Genomic DNA, 19,481 nt, shown 5'->3' on the forward strand with positions numbered 1-19,481 from the left:
GATTAATTACTGATTAATTACCTTCTCTCTGACTGACTCTCCAGGAATGAGCTGTGGTTCAATGGTAATAAACAGTGTTATATACGAACCCTCACTCAGATTTCGCACAGAATCATAACCTCTCTCGACTCCCAGGTGTTTTTCTTTGCTGTAGCCAAGGAGGACTGGAGGAATATCCACCTTAAATGTACCATCAATCTACAACACATACAGAGAAATACTTCTCATTAGATGCAAAAAAGCCTTCCCAAATACATTTGCTACTTGTATTCGAACACTTTATGCCTATGATTTCTTTATTACTCTGGATTACAAAACAATAAAATGAGAGAATGTGGCATATATATTGATTAACTGTGGTGAAAACATGAGACACCTCATTGTTAAATGTATCAGTTACAATTGGATTTCAGCCTCTCTTGCATATTATGGACGCTAATATTTTATGTAATGGAAATAATATACACTTTACATCACATACACTGTGTCAGCCTTCTGCTGTTTTTTCTTTCATACAGCAATATCCACATGGCACTATTTACCTGGAAAAATGACAAAATAGCAAAATACATGTTGCAGGACTATGCTTCTGAAGGCAGCATCACATCAACAGGCCTCTCTGCCTATGTCTGAGTGACGTGGGAATGATGCTCCAGCATCTCACAGACATATTTTCTACAAAGAAGCTGCTGATGCTTCTTGGGTGCAACTGGAACCGGGCCCATTCAGCCAGCATCCCCATGGAAGGGCACTTCGACAGACTCACCTGCCCTTTGCACCTCTCCCTGCCACCACAAACAGAAGGTGTTTCTGAAAGGTCACATCAGACAAGAGATGGCAGGTCCCACACTCGCTCAGGCAAGTCTCAGCAGTGGAAGCATGTGGCATTACAAGAAAAGCAAGAAGATTAACCTCTTAATTTGGGTAGGATTCAGATGACTGCCATCAAGAAGGACATCTCCGATTGATGTGAAAGATGAACAGATGACTCACTGGGCTGGCTCATCAAACATTTAAGAACAAAACTAAATTCTGATGAGGAGAAAACTCTAAATAAATTATTCAGAATTTCTGCTGCAGTATAGTAGAACAGGATGAAGAAATGCTTCATTTGCTACTGAAATGTAATTGCTAGATGCACCTTGATATAACCGCTGGACTGATCAGGCTTTTTCAAATTCAGTAAGAAATTCTGTTCAAATGAAAAGAATCTCTGATTCTGGAAGATCTACGCAGGTACTCACACTATGCTTAGGGAATCACAAACTGCCACACCTCCTCAAAGAGAGTCAGGAGTGCACCTGACAGGAATCCTGGACCTACTCTGATACTACATACTACAACAGAAAGACTCATACCCCAACAAGAAGTCTGAAGAACAGAGGCTGACATCACTACTGGTAATCCTCAAAGATGGATTATAGGCTGTGTCCTTCACTATGTATTGGCAAGCAGTCATAATAAAAATATCTAAGCCTGCCCATAAAGTCTCACAGAACAGTGAACAGACACATTTCTCAGGCGAATTTCATGCATTCAGCATGGAACACTTCTCTAAAAAGAGTAAAGGATCTTATTCTTTTTTGTTTGTTGAATTATAACAATGGTGATCACACTATGTGAGACTGTATGCACAAAATGGCCAAAGACTCACAAAAAGGACAGATCTTCTTACTACTTACATCTTCTTTGGAGTCTATGAAAGCTTCATACTGTAGGGCACCACAACCCTCAAACAGTGAAATTCATTGATTAATCTCCAAAGTTGAAGATGGCATATTATTAGTGCTCTAGCAGAAGCAAGGGGACTAGCAGTGGTTAGGCATACACTGCCCAACATTTCTCACTAATGAAAAAAATCCCATGCTGTCTTGAATCCCATGACAATTACATTCTCTTATGCTTTGCAAACAGAGAGCCCAAGAAAACCACTTTGAACTCCAAGCAGTACACTTAAATTCAATGAGACATCCTCCACTTAAAGAATCCAGGAGGCTCACAGTATGTCTTAAAGCCCTTCAGGTTCTGAGAAGTGCCCCATATGGGCAGCAAGGAGCAAATTAATCTGTCATTAGGTATGCAACTGATGTCAGAATCTTCATGAAGATCTGAGACTTTTGTGATATAATTACTTCATCTACACATGAAGCAACTGCCCTGCAGAAAAAGTCCTAAACCAAGATTATCATTTTATAGGACTATTGATGTGAAAAATTACTTTCTTTAACCTATAACTCCCAGATGGGTGACAGGACAAAAAAAGGTCTTTCCTCTGTGAAGAACTGCATGTTTTACTGTTGCTCCTATGACTAACTGTTGATACTTTTTTTGAAGAAAGTTTCTCTTGAAAAGTTCAAAAATAGAGGAAAGAAGGGATTGGGAGAGACAAAGGTGAAAATCTCGTGATTAATGAAAAGTGTGAAAAAAGAAGCTGGATCAAGTTTCCTACCACCTAGATAGGTAATATTCCTATTGCTAGTTCCCCTATTCAGGCTGTGCAATACCAAAGTTCTTCAAAAGCCACTGACAAAACCACCTAAAGAATTTGCATCTATAACCTCATTACTGAAGGAAGACAGTCCGCATCGTCAGTGCAGAATTACGTTTGTTTCTCTCTTCTCCCTTCAAAACACTGAAGTTACTGACAAATACTCAGGAAATTTGACAACAAAAAACAGTGCTTTCAAAGACATTTTCAAATAATTCCATAAAAATAAACTAAGAAGAACATCATTAAATCTGACATTCCGTTACCAGCCTCTTTCCATTCTCCAGTTCTGCATTCTAAGGGATTTACTCCAAGTTGTTGTGACTTACCCTTGCTTGAAAATATATGGTAGTAAATGGAATCTTAACACATCCCAGCCAGTGTCTCTCAACATGAGTGCGGATTCCACTTCCTCTTTCACGATCATCCTATTAAAAAGTTGCCCAACACAACACCTTGTAAGACAGGTTCTCTTCCTTTAATTCAATCAACAATTTAATCAAGGCATTAATAACAATTCCGTTTGTTTTTAATAATTTACTATAAGTATCAGTTCAATTAGTAGTATGGCATTGATTATTCTGCATGCCTTTCAAGCATGGAAGATGCTGAACGAATACAAGAACATCACAGTCCATGATACAATGTACTTGCACTTCACAGTTCAAGTCCTGTGTAACCTTTGATGGAGAACTCAAAAATATGACAAGGAGTCCGCAAGAGTCTCTTCAGACAAAGTAAATTAAGCTCTGGTCCTCTAATGAAATATTTTACTAGTATTTAAAAAGATTTTTGAAGGTAGAATTCTATGAAAATCTAACCAAATCCTGTGGAATGGAAGCATTGTTTTTATGTGATTGCTTATCAGGGATTTCCAAATCTAGTATGATCATCCTACTAGTTATTAAACAAAATGTTCTCTAAAATCTAGAGTATTTAAGAGTTTCAAGACTCTATCTTTCTTCCTTCTGCTTCATGAAATACCATTTCAGTTTGGAGAATAGAATTCTGTTCTCAGTGAAAAGTGTGCCTCATTTATTTTTGAGTTACATTTAGAAGAAGGCTGTGTGCTACTATTTTTGTGCACGCTCAACTGACCGGGAAAGCTTTCACTAGTTTCAACAGGGGAAGAATTTACGCCAACACCGAGAGCTTACAGAAATTTCTTGTTACTAGCACTTTCAATTTTTATTTCATTCCAAAAAATCAATAAAGACAACCCAGGGATTATGGTTTTGGTTTTGTTTCTTTCCACTGAAGAGCTTGTAAAACAGGATGTGACAGAGCACAAAAAGATAGTTAATAAAAAAAAATACAGGAACTGAGATAATTCATCTGGAAATTAGTAAAAAATTCTGATTAAATATAAGAAGAACAGAATTCAGATTACAATTAATATGTTTCCTCTCAATTTTAATATCTCTGATTTCATTAAATATCAGTAAAACAGATTACATACATGTGTTCAACTCTAGCAGCAGATTATATAGTACGAGCTTAATTTGTACAGACAAAGGTTACCACTATAAAGGTTGCTCCCTTTAACAATCTTGCAGTAGTGACTAGACATAAAATCATAAGGAATGACAAAATAGAGAAAAAAGAGGCACAGGGGAGTGAAAGCTACTACAGTGAAAAGTCTTATTATGTCAACTTCACAATCTTATAATATTCTGTAAGGTACACTGTCCTTCAATTATGAACTCACCTCTACAGCATCATGAAGTACTTCATCAAAAACATTAATGAAGACTTCATCCTTCACTGACTGCAAACTGGGGGTGCTGTAGTCTCCATTAGGAGCTCTGAAAAGGTTTAAATAAACCAAAAAAGTGGTTTGAACAAAACAGGGAAATTTGAATAAACTTGCATGCTCAAATTAAATTTTTATTACTCAGAAATAATTTGGTTTCATTTTGCCATACCTAAATGGAAGCTCAAGTTCCTCATTCCAGTTGGGGTTTGGACCCTCTGCTGTTGTTGTCCTGCAGACTGTTCGCTGAAAAGAAACTTCTACAAAAGGACGGACTAAAACCTACAGACACAGATCAAAACAAAGGAAACAGACCTCTACAAAATTCATCAGAACATATTACATTACATGTTTTCAAGTGTTTCGAAAAATAAGCATATACTTTGTGGAGATCAAGCTGGTCCAGGCCAGATAAAACTTTAATACGCCTTAAATATTGCACTTCCCAGGCTTCTAAGCATTTGTGAAGGTTTTAACAATATTCTATATGTCATTCCCAAAACATTACATGTATTCAGAATACTTAACATATTTATATACATTGGTAAAAACTCTCCTACTCTCTTGAGAGTAGGAAAGCTACAGGCTACCTAATGAAAGAAGGTAACTGAAACAGAACATGTGATCCAGACACCAGTGGGACAAAGTGCACTTGCATCCTCTTATCTGTAACCCAAGAAGCCGAGTTGTACAACCCCAGCTGTCTCTGAAACTGGCTCCTAGTACAGATAAGCAACTTCTACTAGACACAACAAACCCCTAATGTGATTAAAATGCCTTAATGGAGAATTTCATTAATATTCAAATGCACATGGCAGAAGTTTTCTACACTTCAAAAGCTGTACATTTGAAGGAAAATCCTAAGAAAAACAAGAAAAAGCCCTGAAGGGGTTTGACAAGGATGCTGAATTTAGTTTTCAATAGTCAGCAAACATAGTTTCAGTTATCAGCCATAAGAATGGCTGTGCTGGTTTAGACAAGCAATGCAGCAGGCCCAAATTTCAGGGTGTGAAAATGACCATCAGCAGACACATTCAGAAGAGTAAGAACAGAGCAGGCATATATGATATTTTCTCCTATTACTCTCCCAGGCTTCAATGTTTTCAAATGAAGGACTTTCCTAGGCCTGTAATGATTTTTCTATTTAGCAACTCCCAAGGGACCACTTCCAAATACCCACTCCAATGCAAGCAAACGTCTTTAGTCCACAACTCATGTAAGCAACTTCTCTCTAAGTGCTGCATGAAGAATCACAGCCTTCTTTTTGTTTTGAAGCTCCCTCCTAGCAGCTTCAGTTGGTGATCCCTCATTCTTGTACTGAAAGAGCCAGTGAACAGTCAATCTATATCCACATTACTTGTGATTTTGTGCTTCTCTACCATATTCCTCCTTTCCTATTTGCAGTTACTGCTGTTCTGCCTGAAAAGCCCCACCATTTCTCACTGTAGAGTGGCCATTCTGTATTTCTGACATTCTTATTGCCCTTCTCTGAAGCTTCTGCACCTTTTCTGTCTTTTTGGAGATCGAGGATTGGGCAAGCCAACCTCACTAATAAGATATCTTTCTGATGATGAATGCTACTGTCTGTGGAAAAGAGGAATGCTCACAACTTTGCATAAGAAAATGTTAAGTTTTGTAATATACCTGGTTGAATGCCCAATCTGGGCTATCAGTTGGGCTCTGAGCTGATGGAGAAGCTGCAAACATCTCATTAAAGGACCTTGAAGATTTGGATGGTTGCTGAAGTTTGCTACAAGAGGAAACAGACAACAAGACAGAACACATTACAAAATACAAACCTCTGACATTCTGTATTAACCATAGAGAAAACTGGAAATACTTCTGATATTTTTATGTTGTGACTTTAACCTTGGAAAGATATTTGATCAAATAACACAAAAAGAATGCCAGAAAGGGGTAGTGAGTGTATAGCTCTTGTGCAGCTCATTGCAAGAGCGCTTGTGCCTGGAGGCTCCTTGCTGAAGAGCTTATCAACCCCCGACATTTTTTTTTCTGCCTCCCCTGTACAATCTCCTAGAGTTACAGGTTTTTCAGTCTGAGGATATGAATCCCGACAGAATTCATAGATACCGTGGACTTCATGGTATCCAGGCAAGGCCTCTAGGACAAAATTAAACCCATACGAATATTACACATTCAGCAACCCAAGAGTGAAATAAAATAAATGATAATACGTTTATTTTTATAGTGTTTCCACATAATTTTGTTGTTGTTGTTGTTGTTGTTGTTGTAATAACACCACAGTGGAGCTTATAAAAGAACAGCAATTCATGGAGAAAGCAGCTTAAAATAAGATCTCACATAATGCAAAAAGACTGAGGGTTTTTAGTTATTTTTGTAATATTGATAATGTATTGAGATTTTAATCTTTTCCCTCCTGTCAACAAGTTTCTTGTATATGGCTAATTTCAACCTTAGTTGCTTCAGCTGTCCTCAAAACAGCTGCAACCAGAAAATGAATCTGTATTGGAAACAGGCATTTAAACATACCTCATCACTTGTTTTCTCACTGGAATATCAAAAGCTCTAACGATGTTCACTAACAGCTTTATGTCTCCATCTGATAAATTCTGTGCTGTGACCTTCTTCCTTTCTTTTCTTCTTGGCTTTAATGGCCGTTTTGGCTCTGCCAGTTTAAAGAGGCTGAGTCCCAAAATACTAATAATCATAAAACAGATATTTAGTCACTTTTGCATAGAATCCAGCATTCTAGAGTTTCCATGACACACATGGAAATTATGCACTAACAGAACAAGGAAATATATGCTCCTGTTAGTGCCATACTAAACTCTATGAAATGTCAAAATGTTCATTGTTCAGTACAACACAATCCAGTTCTGTCTTGTATTTCAGAAATTATAACTTAAATGTGTAAAGAGGAGTTTTTTTTTTTTCAAAACTAGGTAAGATACAAATAAGACAATTACACAGCTTCAATATAGATCTAAACTACAGTGCTACAAACAAGGTATCTAGCAGATGACGACAATCACTGTATAGAATAGGCAAAAAGTCTAATTACACAGCTATGTCCAACAAACAATAGGCTATAGAAAGGAAGCAGAATGAATATGCCACAACATACCCTGGACCCTCAGAACTTATAACCCAAGGCAAAGCAGAACCAAAGGGGAAAAACAAAACAGGAAAATGATAAAAAAAGACATATGTTTTTATACATCACTGATACTAACTGCAGACATTCTCAAATGAACTTTAAAAACTGATAGCCAATGGTATTCTTTCCTTGTGCATAACAAAAAATTCACAGTAATTACTGCTAAAATAACACAAAAGCACGAGTTACTGAAATATCCCACTCAGTAGGTGCTTTAATCGAATCATGGTGTATTTTAAACTCACTAACCATAAAAATTACCAAATAGATTCCAATGCAAATTAGTATTCATAATAAGAAAATATCAATGAAACATTTGATTCTCAACAACTCCAAAAACTGAATATAGTCTCAATCAGACTTTTGCCTTCTATCATATGAAAACATAAACTAAAAATGAGGACGAACTCTTTGGTAAGAGAGCAAGACCCTGTATCTCCAGCAGGTGGGACTGTTTAGATTTCCACTGCTGATTGAAAAAGCTTTGTCTGTACTTTACGAATGTCACATTTATAGTGAACATAAGGAACTTCTACATAAAAGAAAAAAAAAACTATCTTTCACAGCCTGTTTATTTACACAGATTTTAAGTGACCAACACTAATCAAGAGTCATCTATGCTGTGAGGACAGAAAATAGTCAAAATCAACAAGTATGGGATTTGGAACAAAAATTCAAAGGAAGTGCTTAAGTAATAAAACAAATAATAAAAGCAAAAAGAAGTAATTTCAAAACCCAGTAACATTTCTGAAAGTAAACAGCATATGATGACATCCAGCAACAGCAAACAAACACAGGAGAAGTAAAATAAAGAAAATTACTGTTAAAAAATGTATTGCACATTATTTGCAAGGTATATGCACTGACTCTAAGTGAACATCACCTATAGAACCAGTAGTAATGTTGCTGCCTCTGATGCTTGTCTGATTTTGGAAATCATCCAATCTAGCATCAGCCAGGGCTCTGCTCAGCTCATCAGATTACAGCCCGATACATTATATCCTGCTAAATCTTATTTACCTGCTGTCACATTACTTCTGCCAAAACCAGACATTTTTCCGAAAGAAGTTTTTACACACTTTGTGCATCAATACATGGTCTGTACTGGCAGAAGGGTATCCAGTGACTGGAAGTTTATATATTACACTAATCACAAAATTGCATCAATTATGCATGTCAATAGAGTTTGTAAAAAAAAGATCAGAGATTTTTTTACACTAATTATTTTGATTTAGAACAACTAAAGACAGCTCCTTTACCCCAGGCTGGGCATCTCCTCTTCATTGACAAGGTCAGAGAGCAGGAAATGGTGTTTTGCTATGAGGAAACGGTTTATTACTGATTCTCGAACCTGCGAACAGGAAGGGAGAGGAGACAAAAGTACATTTCTAATGCAAACCCACTGGGAATATTTGCATTCTGTCTTTTAAACACAACAAAGTGTCACAATATACATTCTTTATTTTTCCCCACTTTTGAAAGAGTCATGGTCCAAGGAAAATTTTCTTTCCACCAGATATTTGTTCAGAACATAATATAAGCTCATTTTACAAATACGATGATTCTCTAGAAACATACTGGCTAGCCAGATATAAGAACATAGGAAAGCATACAATCAGAAAATAAAGTCTTATCTTTTTACAGCTCATCAGCAGAAACGATCACAACAATGCCACTAACAGACATTTTTCCACATATAAATGAAGTTACAGAAAAGAATGTAGAGAAATCTATATGGTATTAGTTATGGGGAATAAAAGCAACACTTCGGACTGCAGAAAACTGACGAAGCCTGTATTACAAATACTATGGTTTCAAATAAATGTTTAAAATCCTTAGTTCCTTTCATTTCTATGCTGAGGTCATAGACTGAGGCACAGAGATGAAAGTCTTCCCTCTTCTCCCAACAGCTACGTGGAAGCAGACTGGCAGAGTATTGCCTTTGTTCTTCTTTCCTGTCACTGATGCCTTTATATACTGTGCTATTACAAGATTAGTTGGAGAACACCAATAACAAACAATTTTCTGCAATACATCTCTCTTTGTTGTTTTTAGAAGTTTTTATTTAAGTTATTCTTATTATATCTTTGTGTTGAAGTGGTAGGCATGTAAGGATCATACCTCAGAGTGAACCGAATTTCAGTTCTGATGTGAGCACTCTAGTTTTGAAGCATATCAGATAATTCATAAAAGTGTAAAATATAGAAATATTATTTTTAAAAGGCTACTTGTATTTAATCTAAAAGAGTTGTCAAATAAAGGTACCATAATGTATGTTACTCTGCACTGCTATACTAACATTGAGTGCGCTGCATAAACCGTAAGTTTGAGTACACAGTTAAATACCACGCAAAACATGCAGGGCTGACATAGACATGACAGCTTTGTTCATTTTTTTAACGTCACTGTACTGAATCTGGGCTTTAGCACTTGCCAGGGAGATTTAAACACTCTTCATTGTCTATGATTATTTTACAAACCATGCTTTCTAACAGACAATTTGTTCTGTCCTATGTCAAATCAACCTTATCGTTGTATTACATGCTTTGCTGGCTAGGATTTGATACAATTCTTGACATTTCCAGTACCGGTAAGAAACTGGTAGCCATATTTTGTACCTGCTATTTTGCCAAAATAGTCTGAAATCGCAAACTTGTCTTGGTTATATGACCAATGTTTTCCTGTAATTTTTCCCTAAGGATTAAAGAGAATGTCTTCCTAACAGAATGAACAGACTAGAAAAATAAATCAAGATAGGAAAGAGAAAATGTTACTCTAATATCACAACAAAGGTAATGTGATGGAAGACATGCCCTCTGCCTCAGGATGCAGGAGAAGACACTCTGTGTATTGCATTAAATGATTTTTAACAGTGTTTAGAGCCAGTTTCATGGAGATAATTCAGTTCTTAGCATCACAGCTTACAAGAAGGAAGATAGGGAGGAGAGAGAAATCAGTGAATACCTGGGACACAACAGTACAGATCTCTGACACTGGAGTGAAAAACAATTTACAGAACTGCTAGAAAAATCCAGAATGGCTAGCCATTTTTTATATTGAATCTTTTTTCAGCAACATTAAACCAGTCACTCACAAACCTCCACTTGTTCAACTATACCAGTGTCAGGCCTAACTTGGAATTTTAAAGATGTCTGTAGGTCATGTTTAGAGATCAACCAGTTTTCAATATTCATGGAAATAAAGCATCCAAGTACAGAAGCAACATATGACCTAGAGAAATACGGTGGATCCATATTTTTTGCAACTTACCTTCTGTAGATAGTTCGCAACAACTGCTCTGTGGGCATCTAGGTAATTTTTGCTGTCAACCACATCCCTCTCTTGCAGTCTCTTCTCATAGTCCTAAAGATATTTACTAGAGTTTGTGATTCAGTATATATTCAGTGCTTTATTACATACAAGAAAAATGGTAAATATTTCATTAATATTAATGTATGGATCACAGTAAACCAAAACAGATGTCAGAGGTTTATAAATCTATTTTTAATGCTAATGTATACAGCAATAGCATCGCTAAACTTCGATGAACAGAGACAAGAATTCCATTAAGCTACAAGCTTCGTGTGGTTTAAATTACTATGAATAACTTGAAGATTTCCCTCTCTTCGTTTAAAGCTGAACTTTGACCTGCTTCTGTAAACTGAAATTCCATTTAAACTGGAAATGACTTCTCTTGCTGCAGCTGAAATAAGGAGAAGCAATGCAGTATTAATGGAAGATGACCTAAAATCTGAACTGTTTAAATACACATAATCAGTTTTCATAGTGTCTAACACTGGAAGAAACTCTACTTGTAGGATAATTTGTTGATAATTGTTGAGCTATTTTTAAGTTTTATTCAAGAAAAGAAGAGATTTAATAGCATAATAAAAATCTTTGTTTGTACATTGTAAGAAAGTGAAAGCTCTTCAAGCAGCCAGAGCGGGAATATTTTGCTTTGCCCGAAGTTTGATAAGTCTGTAGTCTAACTGAGGGGCAGAGATGAATACCGGTTAACAACGCAAGAAAAAGATTCCTGAGAAGCACTCGGTTCTGGGGGAAAACTATGTTGATGGAATATTTCTCAGGGTTGTGGTTACTATTCTGGTGGACTATAATGAAAGCTGTATCAACAAATGCAACTTTTATTCAAAAGTATAGGAAAGTGTCTCATAAATTAAGAAAAGCCTAGACCTGACACTCAGCTTCCAAGCAAAACACAGAGCCTACAAGTCTAGGAGGTCTCCCAGGATCTGCAGCTCAACAGCAGTCTGCAAATCAGGTTTGCTTTAGAACCACAGCTAGTTTTATGATCTAAAAGCTACTCAGTAAAATTAATCTTCAGGTTATTTTAATACTGTTGCTACTTAAGAGAACACATTTTTTTTCTAAAATAAAGGGCATGGGAAGAGCATTCTGGAAACACAGTGCTTCATTATTTCCACAATAAATCTTTATCTAACTTTTCCAGTGTATAATAATTATTGTTGAACTACTTCAGATTAGCAACAAAATACAATAAGAATAGTTCTTCTAAGCCAGAAATCTTAACTTTTAGATAGATCTAATAATGCCTACACTAGAAGTCCCATAATGTGAGGTGAATGTCTAGCTGGTACAGTGCTATGTCTTGAATTTGTGACTAAAACTGTGCTGATGACACACCAGTGTTTTGACTATTGTTGAGCAGTGCTTGCACAGTGTCAACAGTATCTCCTTTTCCAACTTCCTCCCCAGTAAATAGGATAGGGGTGTGTAAGAAACAAGGAGGCAGCAAAACAAGAACAGCTAATCCAAAATGACCAAACAGATATTCCATGCCATATAATGTCATCAGCAGCAGTAAAACAGAAAGGAAGGGGATTTTGGGGAAGGTAGCCATTGTTTGGAGACTGGCTAGGGATTGATGTACATGTAGGAGGTGACAAGTGCCTTTACATAACTTATTTTTTCTTTGTCTGTTTTTTCTTTTTTTCTTCCTCTTTCCTTCACTTATAAAACTATCTCAACCCATGAGTTTTCTTGCTTTTGCTCTACCTATCCTCTCCCCTGTCCAGGGTGGGACAGAGAGGGGAAGTGAGCAAGCATTTGTGTGGTGCTTAGCTGCTTACCATGGTTAACCAACAGCAGGGAACTGCCGTTATCAGGTTTAGGTGCGACTGCAGAATTTGTCATTTAGGAATCAAGATAGGATATAGAGTGAAAATATCACTATGGTCAACAAGTAGAATGCAGTTATTCCTGTTTGGGATAACATGAGAAAGTACGGGTTCAAACTGACTGAATTGCTTGCTGAGTTGAGAAGAGAATTGACAACGAAGCTCTAACAGTAAGGATCAATAGCTCCACGTTCAGTGGGTGTCTTCTTACTAGCGAAGTACCCCTGCGATTGATCATAGGGCCAGTGTTACTCAGCATCCTCACCAGTGACCCAGATGAGGATACACAATACACTGTCAACAACTGAGCCAACAATACTTGATTAGGAAGAGTGATTAATACAATGAATGACTGAACCATAATTCAGAGGGCTCTTGATAACTGAAGACTATGAAAACTGAAGTATCAATGAAGAAAAGGCAAAATTCTGTGAGGGTGGTGAACATCATGTGCTGGCACAGACTGGAAAGCAACCAGCAGAACAACAATCGTATTGAAAATACTCTGGGGCTTACGGTTTAATGACAACAAGCAATGTGTTCCTTTTGGCAAAAGGCAAACCACAGGCTACATTAGAAGTAGCACAGCCTACAGACAAAGGGAAATTACTAGGCCCTCCAACTTGGCACTTGTGAGGGCACACCTGAAATATTGCATCCAGTTTGGGGCTGCCAGTTCAAGAAGCATATGGAGGAACTGGATGGGGTCCACTGAAGGACTACTAGGACAGGGAGAGGCCTAGAATACATGACATACAAGAAGAGGTCAGAATCTTACAATAATGTAGGTTGGAAGAGACTTCTGGTGATCATTTGATCCAAACCCTCACTCAAAGCAGGAACAACTCCAATTAGGATGCTCAGGGTCTTTGCCAGATGAATTTTCAGTGCCTCTAGAGATCGCAAGTCTACAAACTTGCTGGACAACATTCTTTGTGAAAAGTGTTTTAATTATATCTCACTGGAATTCCTCTTGGAGTAACTTGTGTCTAGATGCCTCCTTAGCCTTTCCTGCTCAGGCCAAAGCCTCTCCTTGTACATCATGTGCTGCAGCCCTGTAGATATTGTGGTAGCTCTTTGCTGGACTTGCTACAGTATTTCAGTGTCTTTCTTGCACTGGACAAGGTGTTCAGCTTAATTAATCTGATGAGAACAAGATTAATGAGCAATCCAATATCCAATATCTGCCCAGAACTGTTCAAGCGGCAGTTACACTGAAGAGAGTGACAAACTCACCTCTGTAATTCCATGTAATATAACAAGGGAAAAGAGCCATTAAAAACAACTTGGAAGGTTCAGGTTGGATACTTTTTTTTTTTTCCCCCCTTCTTCTTGTTTTAAATAATCACTGGAAGAATAGTGCAGCACTGGAACATGTTACCCAGAAAGGCCATGGAAACTCCCGTTTAGAGGTCTTCAAGACTTGGCTAGACACATACACAGCTGACCTTATCTAGTGATGGTTAACAGTCCCACCACTTTGCTGGAAAACAGGACTAGATGACCTCCAGACAGTATTTTCCAAACAGTAATTCCATGATTCTATACATTTTCAGACTTCTTTGTGAAATAGCCAGCAAACAAGCAAGGAACAATACTGCTTTAGACTGAGTTTTGAAGATTATATCATATGAAATGAACTTGGAATGGGTGATCATGAGTTTATCCAACTTAATGAAAAAAACAAAACGAAAAATAAACCAAACAAAAAACCCAAACAAACAAACCACCAAAAACCAAACAACAATAACAAAAAAATCCACAAGAACAAAAAAAACCAACCAACCAACCCACCCCTAACACCAATTCTTAAACTGCTGCTTTCAATTTTGAACAATAACATGAAATGAAGGAAGTTAGTCTATAAAATCAGCTGGATCAGAAATGTATGTCAAAGATGTGGCACATCTTTAAATAAAAGATACAAAACTCATAAAAAAATTAAGAAGGAAAAATATTTATTGCAGTAGCCAGACACTATTAAACTAATAAATATCTTTAAAAAAAAAGATATAATCCAAAAGAAATGGAAGAAAGGAATTTTTCAAAGAAATTTATGTAAGAAGAAGGGATAAAGCAGCAGTTGCCAGAATCTGAGATGATTCTGATCCTGCAAAGGAATGAACACACCAAAATGTTCCTTAGCCACCCAAATTGCTAAAGAACAAAAGAATGCATGACTTAACACTAATAATAGAGTTAAGATTAAAAATAATTGAAGTATGACCCAAATAAAAAAATGCACACATTGCATTTCAATAAGGTAATTAACAGGCAAGGACAAGGTAAGCTAATTGAGAAAATGTACTGAAACAGAAATAACTGCAACATACGCTGCAGTAAAACATACGGTGTTTTTAATTCTTGTTAGAGTCATTGCTTCCAGCAATCTCCACAGAAAGGGCTCAAAAGTCGATAAGCCTACGCCTGAATTATCTTTGCCTTACCATTCTATATTTGAAATCACCTTAAAAAAAACAAAAGTGTCTTAGAAAATTTATGTTTACATCAGTTGCTGTGTTTTATTTTTCTCCTTACACAGTATAGCTGTGGAAATAGTACCGTGGAATGAAGTTATCTTAATTAGATTAGAATAATACCAGAAAAGGAAGGAATAGAGTTCTAATTTTTTACTCATCAGAATAGCTGTACATTCTTTAAAGGACCAACTGACTTAATTGCAAGTAAAATATTATTAGCATTAAAACTAGGAAGAAATATTGCAGGTAACATTCTACCTGGAAGATTTTCTCACTGATTTCTCGTTCAAGTAAAGGGACTTGCTTGTAGTTTCGGAACTCTGCCACCTCCTCACTTCTGAGCTGCAAGAGTCGGAATCTCTTTGATCTATTAAATTCCTCATCAGAAACAAAATTAAATTCTTGCTGCAACTGTTCCAGTCTGAAGAAATTAGGAACATGTGCCTCTCCACTTGTGGCAATCTAGATTAGTAAAAAAGTTATTAATATTTTAATACAACATGACAAATGTCTAGAAAATAACTTTTTGAAGTCTTTCTTACATCTTGCAAAGATGCTAATTTTAAGCAAAAGCAATTGAGATGGTTGAAACTGACACTGAAACACTAGGTGTTTTACAGCAGGTTTTTGTTGAGCAAAATATATAAGGTTGTATCTTTAAGAATGCAATAAAATTTTACTTCTTTCTAACACAAACAAAACATTAAAGATTAAGAAAACTATAACACAGCAGCATAACCTAGGAAGCTGTACGGTAAAGACAATTAATTAACACAACTTCAGCTATGTCAAGATCTCCTCAATTTGATGTTTAGAGAAGTCCCAACTTCTACAATACGCTGCATCTCTTTGTGCAATTGTCATTAATGAGCAACTTCTTATTTAGTACTATACAAATACACTGGCAACATCCATGCACTTCAAGGAAACAACAAAGTCAAAATCCACTTTTTTTAATTTAGAAATTAATCAGTTTGCGTATTCCCTTATACCAGTTTTTAACCACTAGACTACTACTGAATGGATCAATAAATCATACTCATTAATAAATCATTAACCCACCACTAAATGTATTAATAAGTCATATTTTTAATGGACAATTTGCTTCTTAACACTGACACAAGTATGTTTATCACAAATTCAAATGCTACTATCTCCCTGGCATGCATACAAGATTGCCTGAAAAGGTACTGGTGACCAGGTGTTTCACAGCTCCATTAGCCCTATAGCTCTGAAAAAGCCACCTACCATGATCAGCTGCATCAAGTCAGCATTGTTTGGGTCATTTGGATCAAGTTTTGCTTCCACTGCCCACTTAGCCAGCTTCTTCATGTCAGTTAAGCCTGATGTGCCAATGGATGCAATAGCATCAATATTTTTTAAAGCACTAAAAAAACAGAATTGTCAAAACTCATAGATAAAACACATATGACTTATCAATATAAAAAAGTATTTAAAACAACCTTAAAGAAAAAAAACCCCAAAAGTTCCCCACACATGTGAATAGTAGATTCTACTACACAATTCTTAGTTGTAGATGTGCAAAGGTAAATAAGGGAGAAGTACGAAGGAATTGGTGGAAGGAAACTTTTATGCAAGGTAATAAGGTGATTATTGACATGTTTATGGTACATCTAAACTATTCCATGTTGCTGATTACTAGAAAGTAAGACAATAAATTGCCTCACAGCGTGAAAGATAACATAGAAGTTCTGACAATCCATGCTGAAAATAATTTCTCAGATGTACAGTCCTCATTCGCGCTATGTCTTAAATCCTGTCTTTTACCTGTTGCCTGGATGATGCTCTCAAACCTGCTTTCTGGCATTGGTCTCTGCCCCTTCCTTGCTGTTTCTGGATAGACCCTGGGGCCCAATTCATGCCCTCGCCACACCTGGGACCGGTGCTGGCATCCTGCTCAGCCTGGCCTGTTCAGCTCCTGCAGGACCCCAAGGTGGCTGCCGAGGGCACCACTTGCACTGGGACACACTTGCAGCTTCTCCCTTGTGGTGCAGCCTGGCTCGTTCTCCTCCTCAACACCACAAGTCTTTATCCTTTGGATGCTCCTGCTCACTTTCTTGTATCCACAGTAGGCAAGGAGGTATGGCAAGTAGCCTGGAGGCCATCTGTACACTGACTTGCTGGCTAGACCTTTGGCATCTTCTCACAAAAGCCAATCTTGAAGCCCCACTGTTACCAACACCTTGCCACATAAAGCAAACACACCAGGACGTGCATGTTATTAGCCAAATCCCACCAAAGGTGGATGTTGTCCCTTCTCTTGTTAGTGATGCTAATTTGTCTCTTTGTTCTCTACTTATCTGAATGTTTTCAATCGAGCTTCAAGAACTTATCAATCTTTCTCATGCTTGGCTACAATCAGCCGAACATCCAGCAGCTACTGGAGCAGCAGATAAAGCAGTAACATCAAGGTTATATCTTTAGACACCAGTCTTGAACATTGAATCACAATTGTGCTGAAAAGCTAATGGACTGCAAAAGCTAAAAATTGTCTCCAGCTTTCACAACAGACAATGGAAATTCACAGAGGGCTGTTCATCTCTAGAGGGTGATTCAAAGAAGAGTGTTTTATGTTTTACTGCTAACTTCCTTCTGAATTCCCCATTTTTCCATTCACTATAGCGATTATTCTCCCAAGATTAAGGTTAGCCTTTGGGAATGCATCCTTATGTTTTAATCTCATGCTATTCTAGTCCCATTGAAGTCAGCAGGTTACTCATATGCTGATCATCAAATTACTCGAATGGTTGCAGCTTGGGTCAAAAATAGTAACAAAGTGATCTGAATGCCGAAGTCTATCCTCTAAATAAACAAAAATCTGACAATCTAATCAGCTGGAAGAGGTACTTGCTCAGTGTTAACAGTGTGGGAAAACTCTTAAGGCTTTATAATGAAGTTACCTCAGGTCATTACAGAAGTAGAGTTCATGTATCATCTTGACTTTACTGGAATTACATAAAAGCAACAAAATGGACAAATTATCTACAATGTCCAATTTGCAGCTACAGGGCAAATTGTTTTGAATGGAATAATGTACTCATTTCTGCAGGTCAACAGGCTTCTGACTGAGCAAAGTCATGAAAGAGTACTATCTTGGAATGACCCAACAGATGCGAATTTTTCACTGATTAATACATTAACAGTGTCAAGCCCTCATATTAACTTCTACTGCCTTCATAGAGTAATTTTTATCATTAATTACAGAAAAGAAATTTAAAGCATATGTCCCAATAGCCTCCCCCAATGCCCTTCAGATAAGAAAGAGCTGGAGCTTCTGTTCATAAGCAAAATGATTAGAGGAAACTTACTTGCCAATATATACATATTCTATTAGAAAAATCATAAAAGTGAATTAATCAGTTTGACTTTAATATTGTCTATAAATAAAATACTAAAAGATAAAATTTCTAACTAGAAATTATTTAACAAAAATGTGTATTCTAAGATATCTGCAAGGGGTTACAGCAGAAAGTAAAATATCTAAAATGAAGGAAAATATAACAAAAATTCTTGATTATGAAACGTTTGGGTTTTTTTTTTTAAATACTAGTATAATCAGTTTCCCACGAATCACTGAAAATCCATATCGTATTACCTTGCAATGCCTGTGTTTTGCTGAGATACTGGAGGAGTTAAGGGGTCTCCTTTTTCTCCAACTGCCCAAGAGACACTATTGGATACTTTCCCAGAGGTCATTAAAGTAATTTTGTTGCTATCATCAGCTTCAAATGAAAAGGACACACCTATCAAGGGGGAAAAAACCCAAAATAGTATATTTATAAATTCTAACACAATGTTGAAATATCTTTAAAAATACTTCCTGATAACAGGTAGTCAAATAACCTGTGCCTTTATATATACAGGGTCATGTGAAACAACTTGATTCTGCTGCATGCTGTGGGGAAGGACTCTGTTCTACAGAACGAGCGAAAGATTACATTCCACCTACAGACAAACTTTCCAGTTGGGGTGGAAGGAAAAGCTATGCCTTGAAAGTTGTGCCAAAGGCTTTTTTTTCCTTCACTGATGCACACTATTTAATATTTCTGTTAATTTTCAGATTCAGCTTACTGTTATAAAGGAAACAAATTTAGAGTCAAAAGAACTGTACACAACTGAAAAGTCAGTCCTGAAGCTTTACGATACACAATGGTATATACAGTCATCATGGTCAATGACACAGTTCTTGTAATGATTTTTTACCACTTTTCTTTCCTCCAGACCTTTTTACCTATTCTAGTCTAGCTTGACCTGTATTTCATATGTGGCAAATTTATATAAGTCAGTCATCTCATAATGATGTTCAAACTTATGACATGAACATGAAAGTTCCATATGCTGCTACGTATTATTCTTGTTTCCCCTTTTCCTACCTCTCCCTTGATTTATCTTTCTAAACTCCCAGGGATAAAATGTGTTGCAAGATGTTAACAAATCAAAT

General features: G+C 36.8%; 1 protein-coding gene across 1 annotated transcript in view; it reads right to left on the reverse strand.

Moving 5' to 3' along the window:
• CC2D2A (coiled-coil and C2 domain containing 2A) overlaps positions 1–19,481 on the reverse strand; it is a gene marked incomplete at its 5' end in the record, with an annotated part of 60,403 nt that overhangs the window by 10,704 nt on the left and 30,218 nt on the right. Inside the window, 11 exons of the mRNA XM_080343865.1 lie at positions 22–198; positions 2,818–2,916; positions 4,197–4,293; positions 4,414–4,523; positions 5,886–5,991; positions 6,753–6,920; positions 8,640–8,731; positions 10,651–10,743; positions 15,278–15,481; positions 16,268–16,406; positions 18,636–18,783. Of these exons, the coding sequence (XP_080199991.1) occupies positions 22–198; positions 2,818–2,916; positions 4,197–4,293; positions 4,414–4,523; positions 5,886–5,991; positions 6,753–6,920; positions 8,640–8,731; positions 10,651–10,743; positions 15,278–15,481; positions 16,268–16,406; positions 18,636–18,783 (1,433 nt within the window). The remainder of the gene's footprint in view (positions 1–21; positions 199–2,817; positions 2,917–4,196; positions 4,294–4,413; positions 4,524–5,885; positions 5,992–6,752; positions 6,921–8,639; positions 8,732–10,650; positions 10,744–15,277; positions 15,482–16,267; positions 16,407–18,635; positions 18,784–19,481) is intronic.

Source organism: Nesoenas mayeri (genome assembly GCF_963082525.1).
Source record: "Nesoenas mayeri genome assembly, chromosome: 4".
In the NCBI taxonomy this organism is placed as follows: Eukaryota; Metazoa; Chordata; class Aves; order Columbiformes; family Columbidae; genus Nesoenas; species Nesoenas mayeri.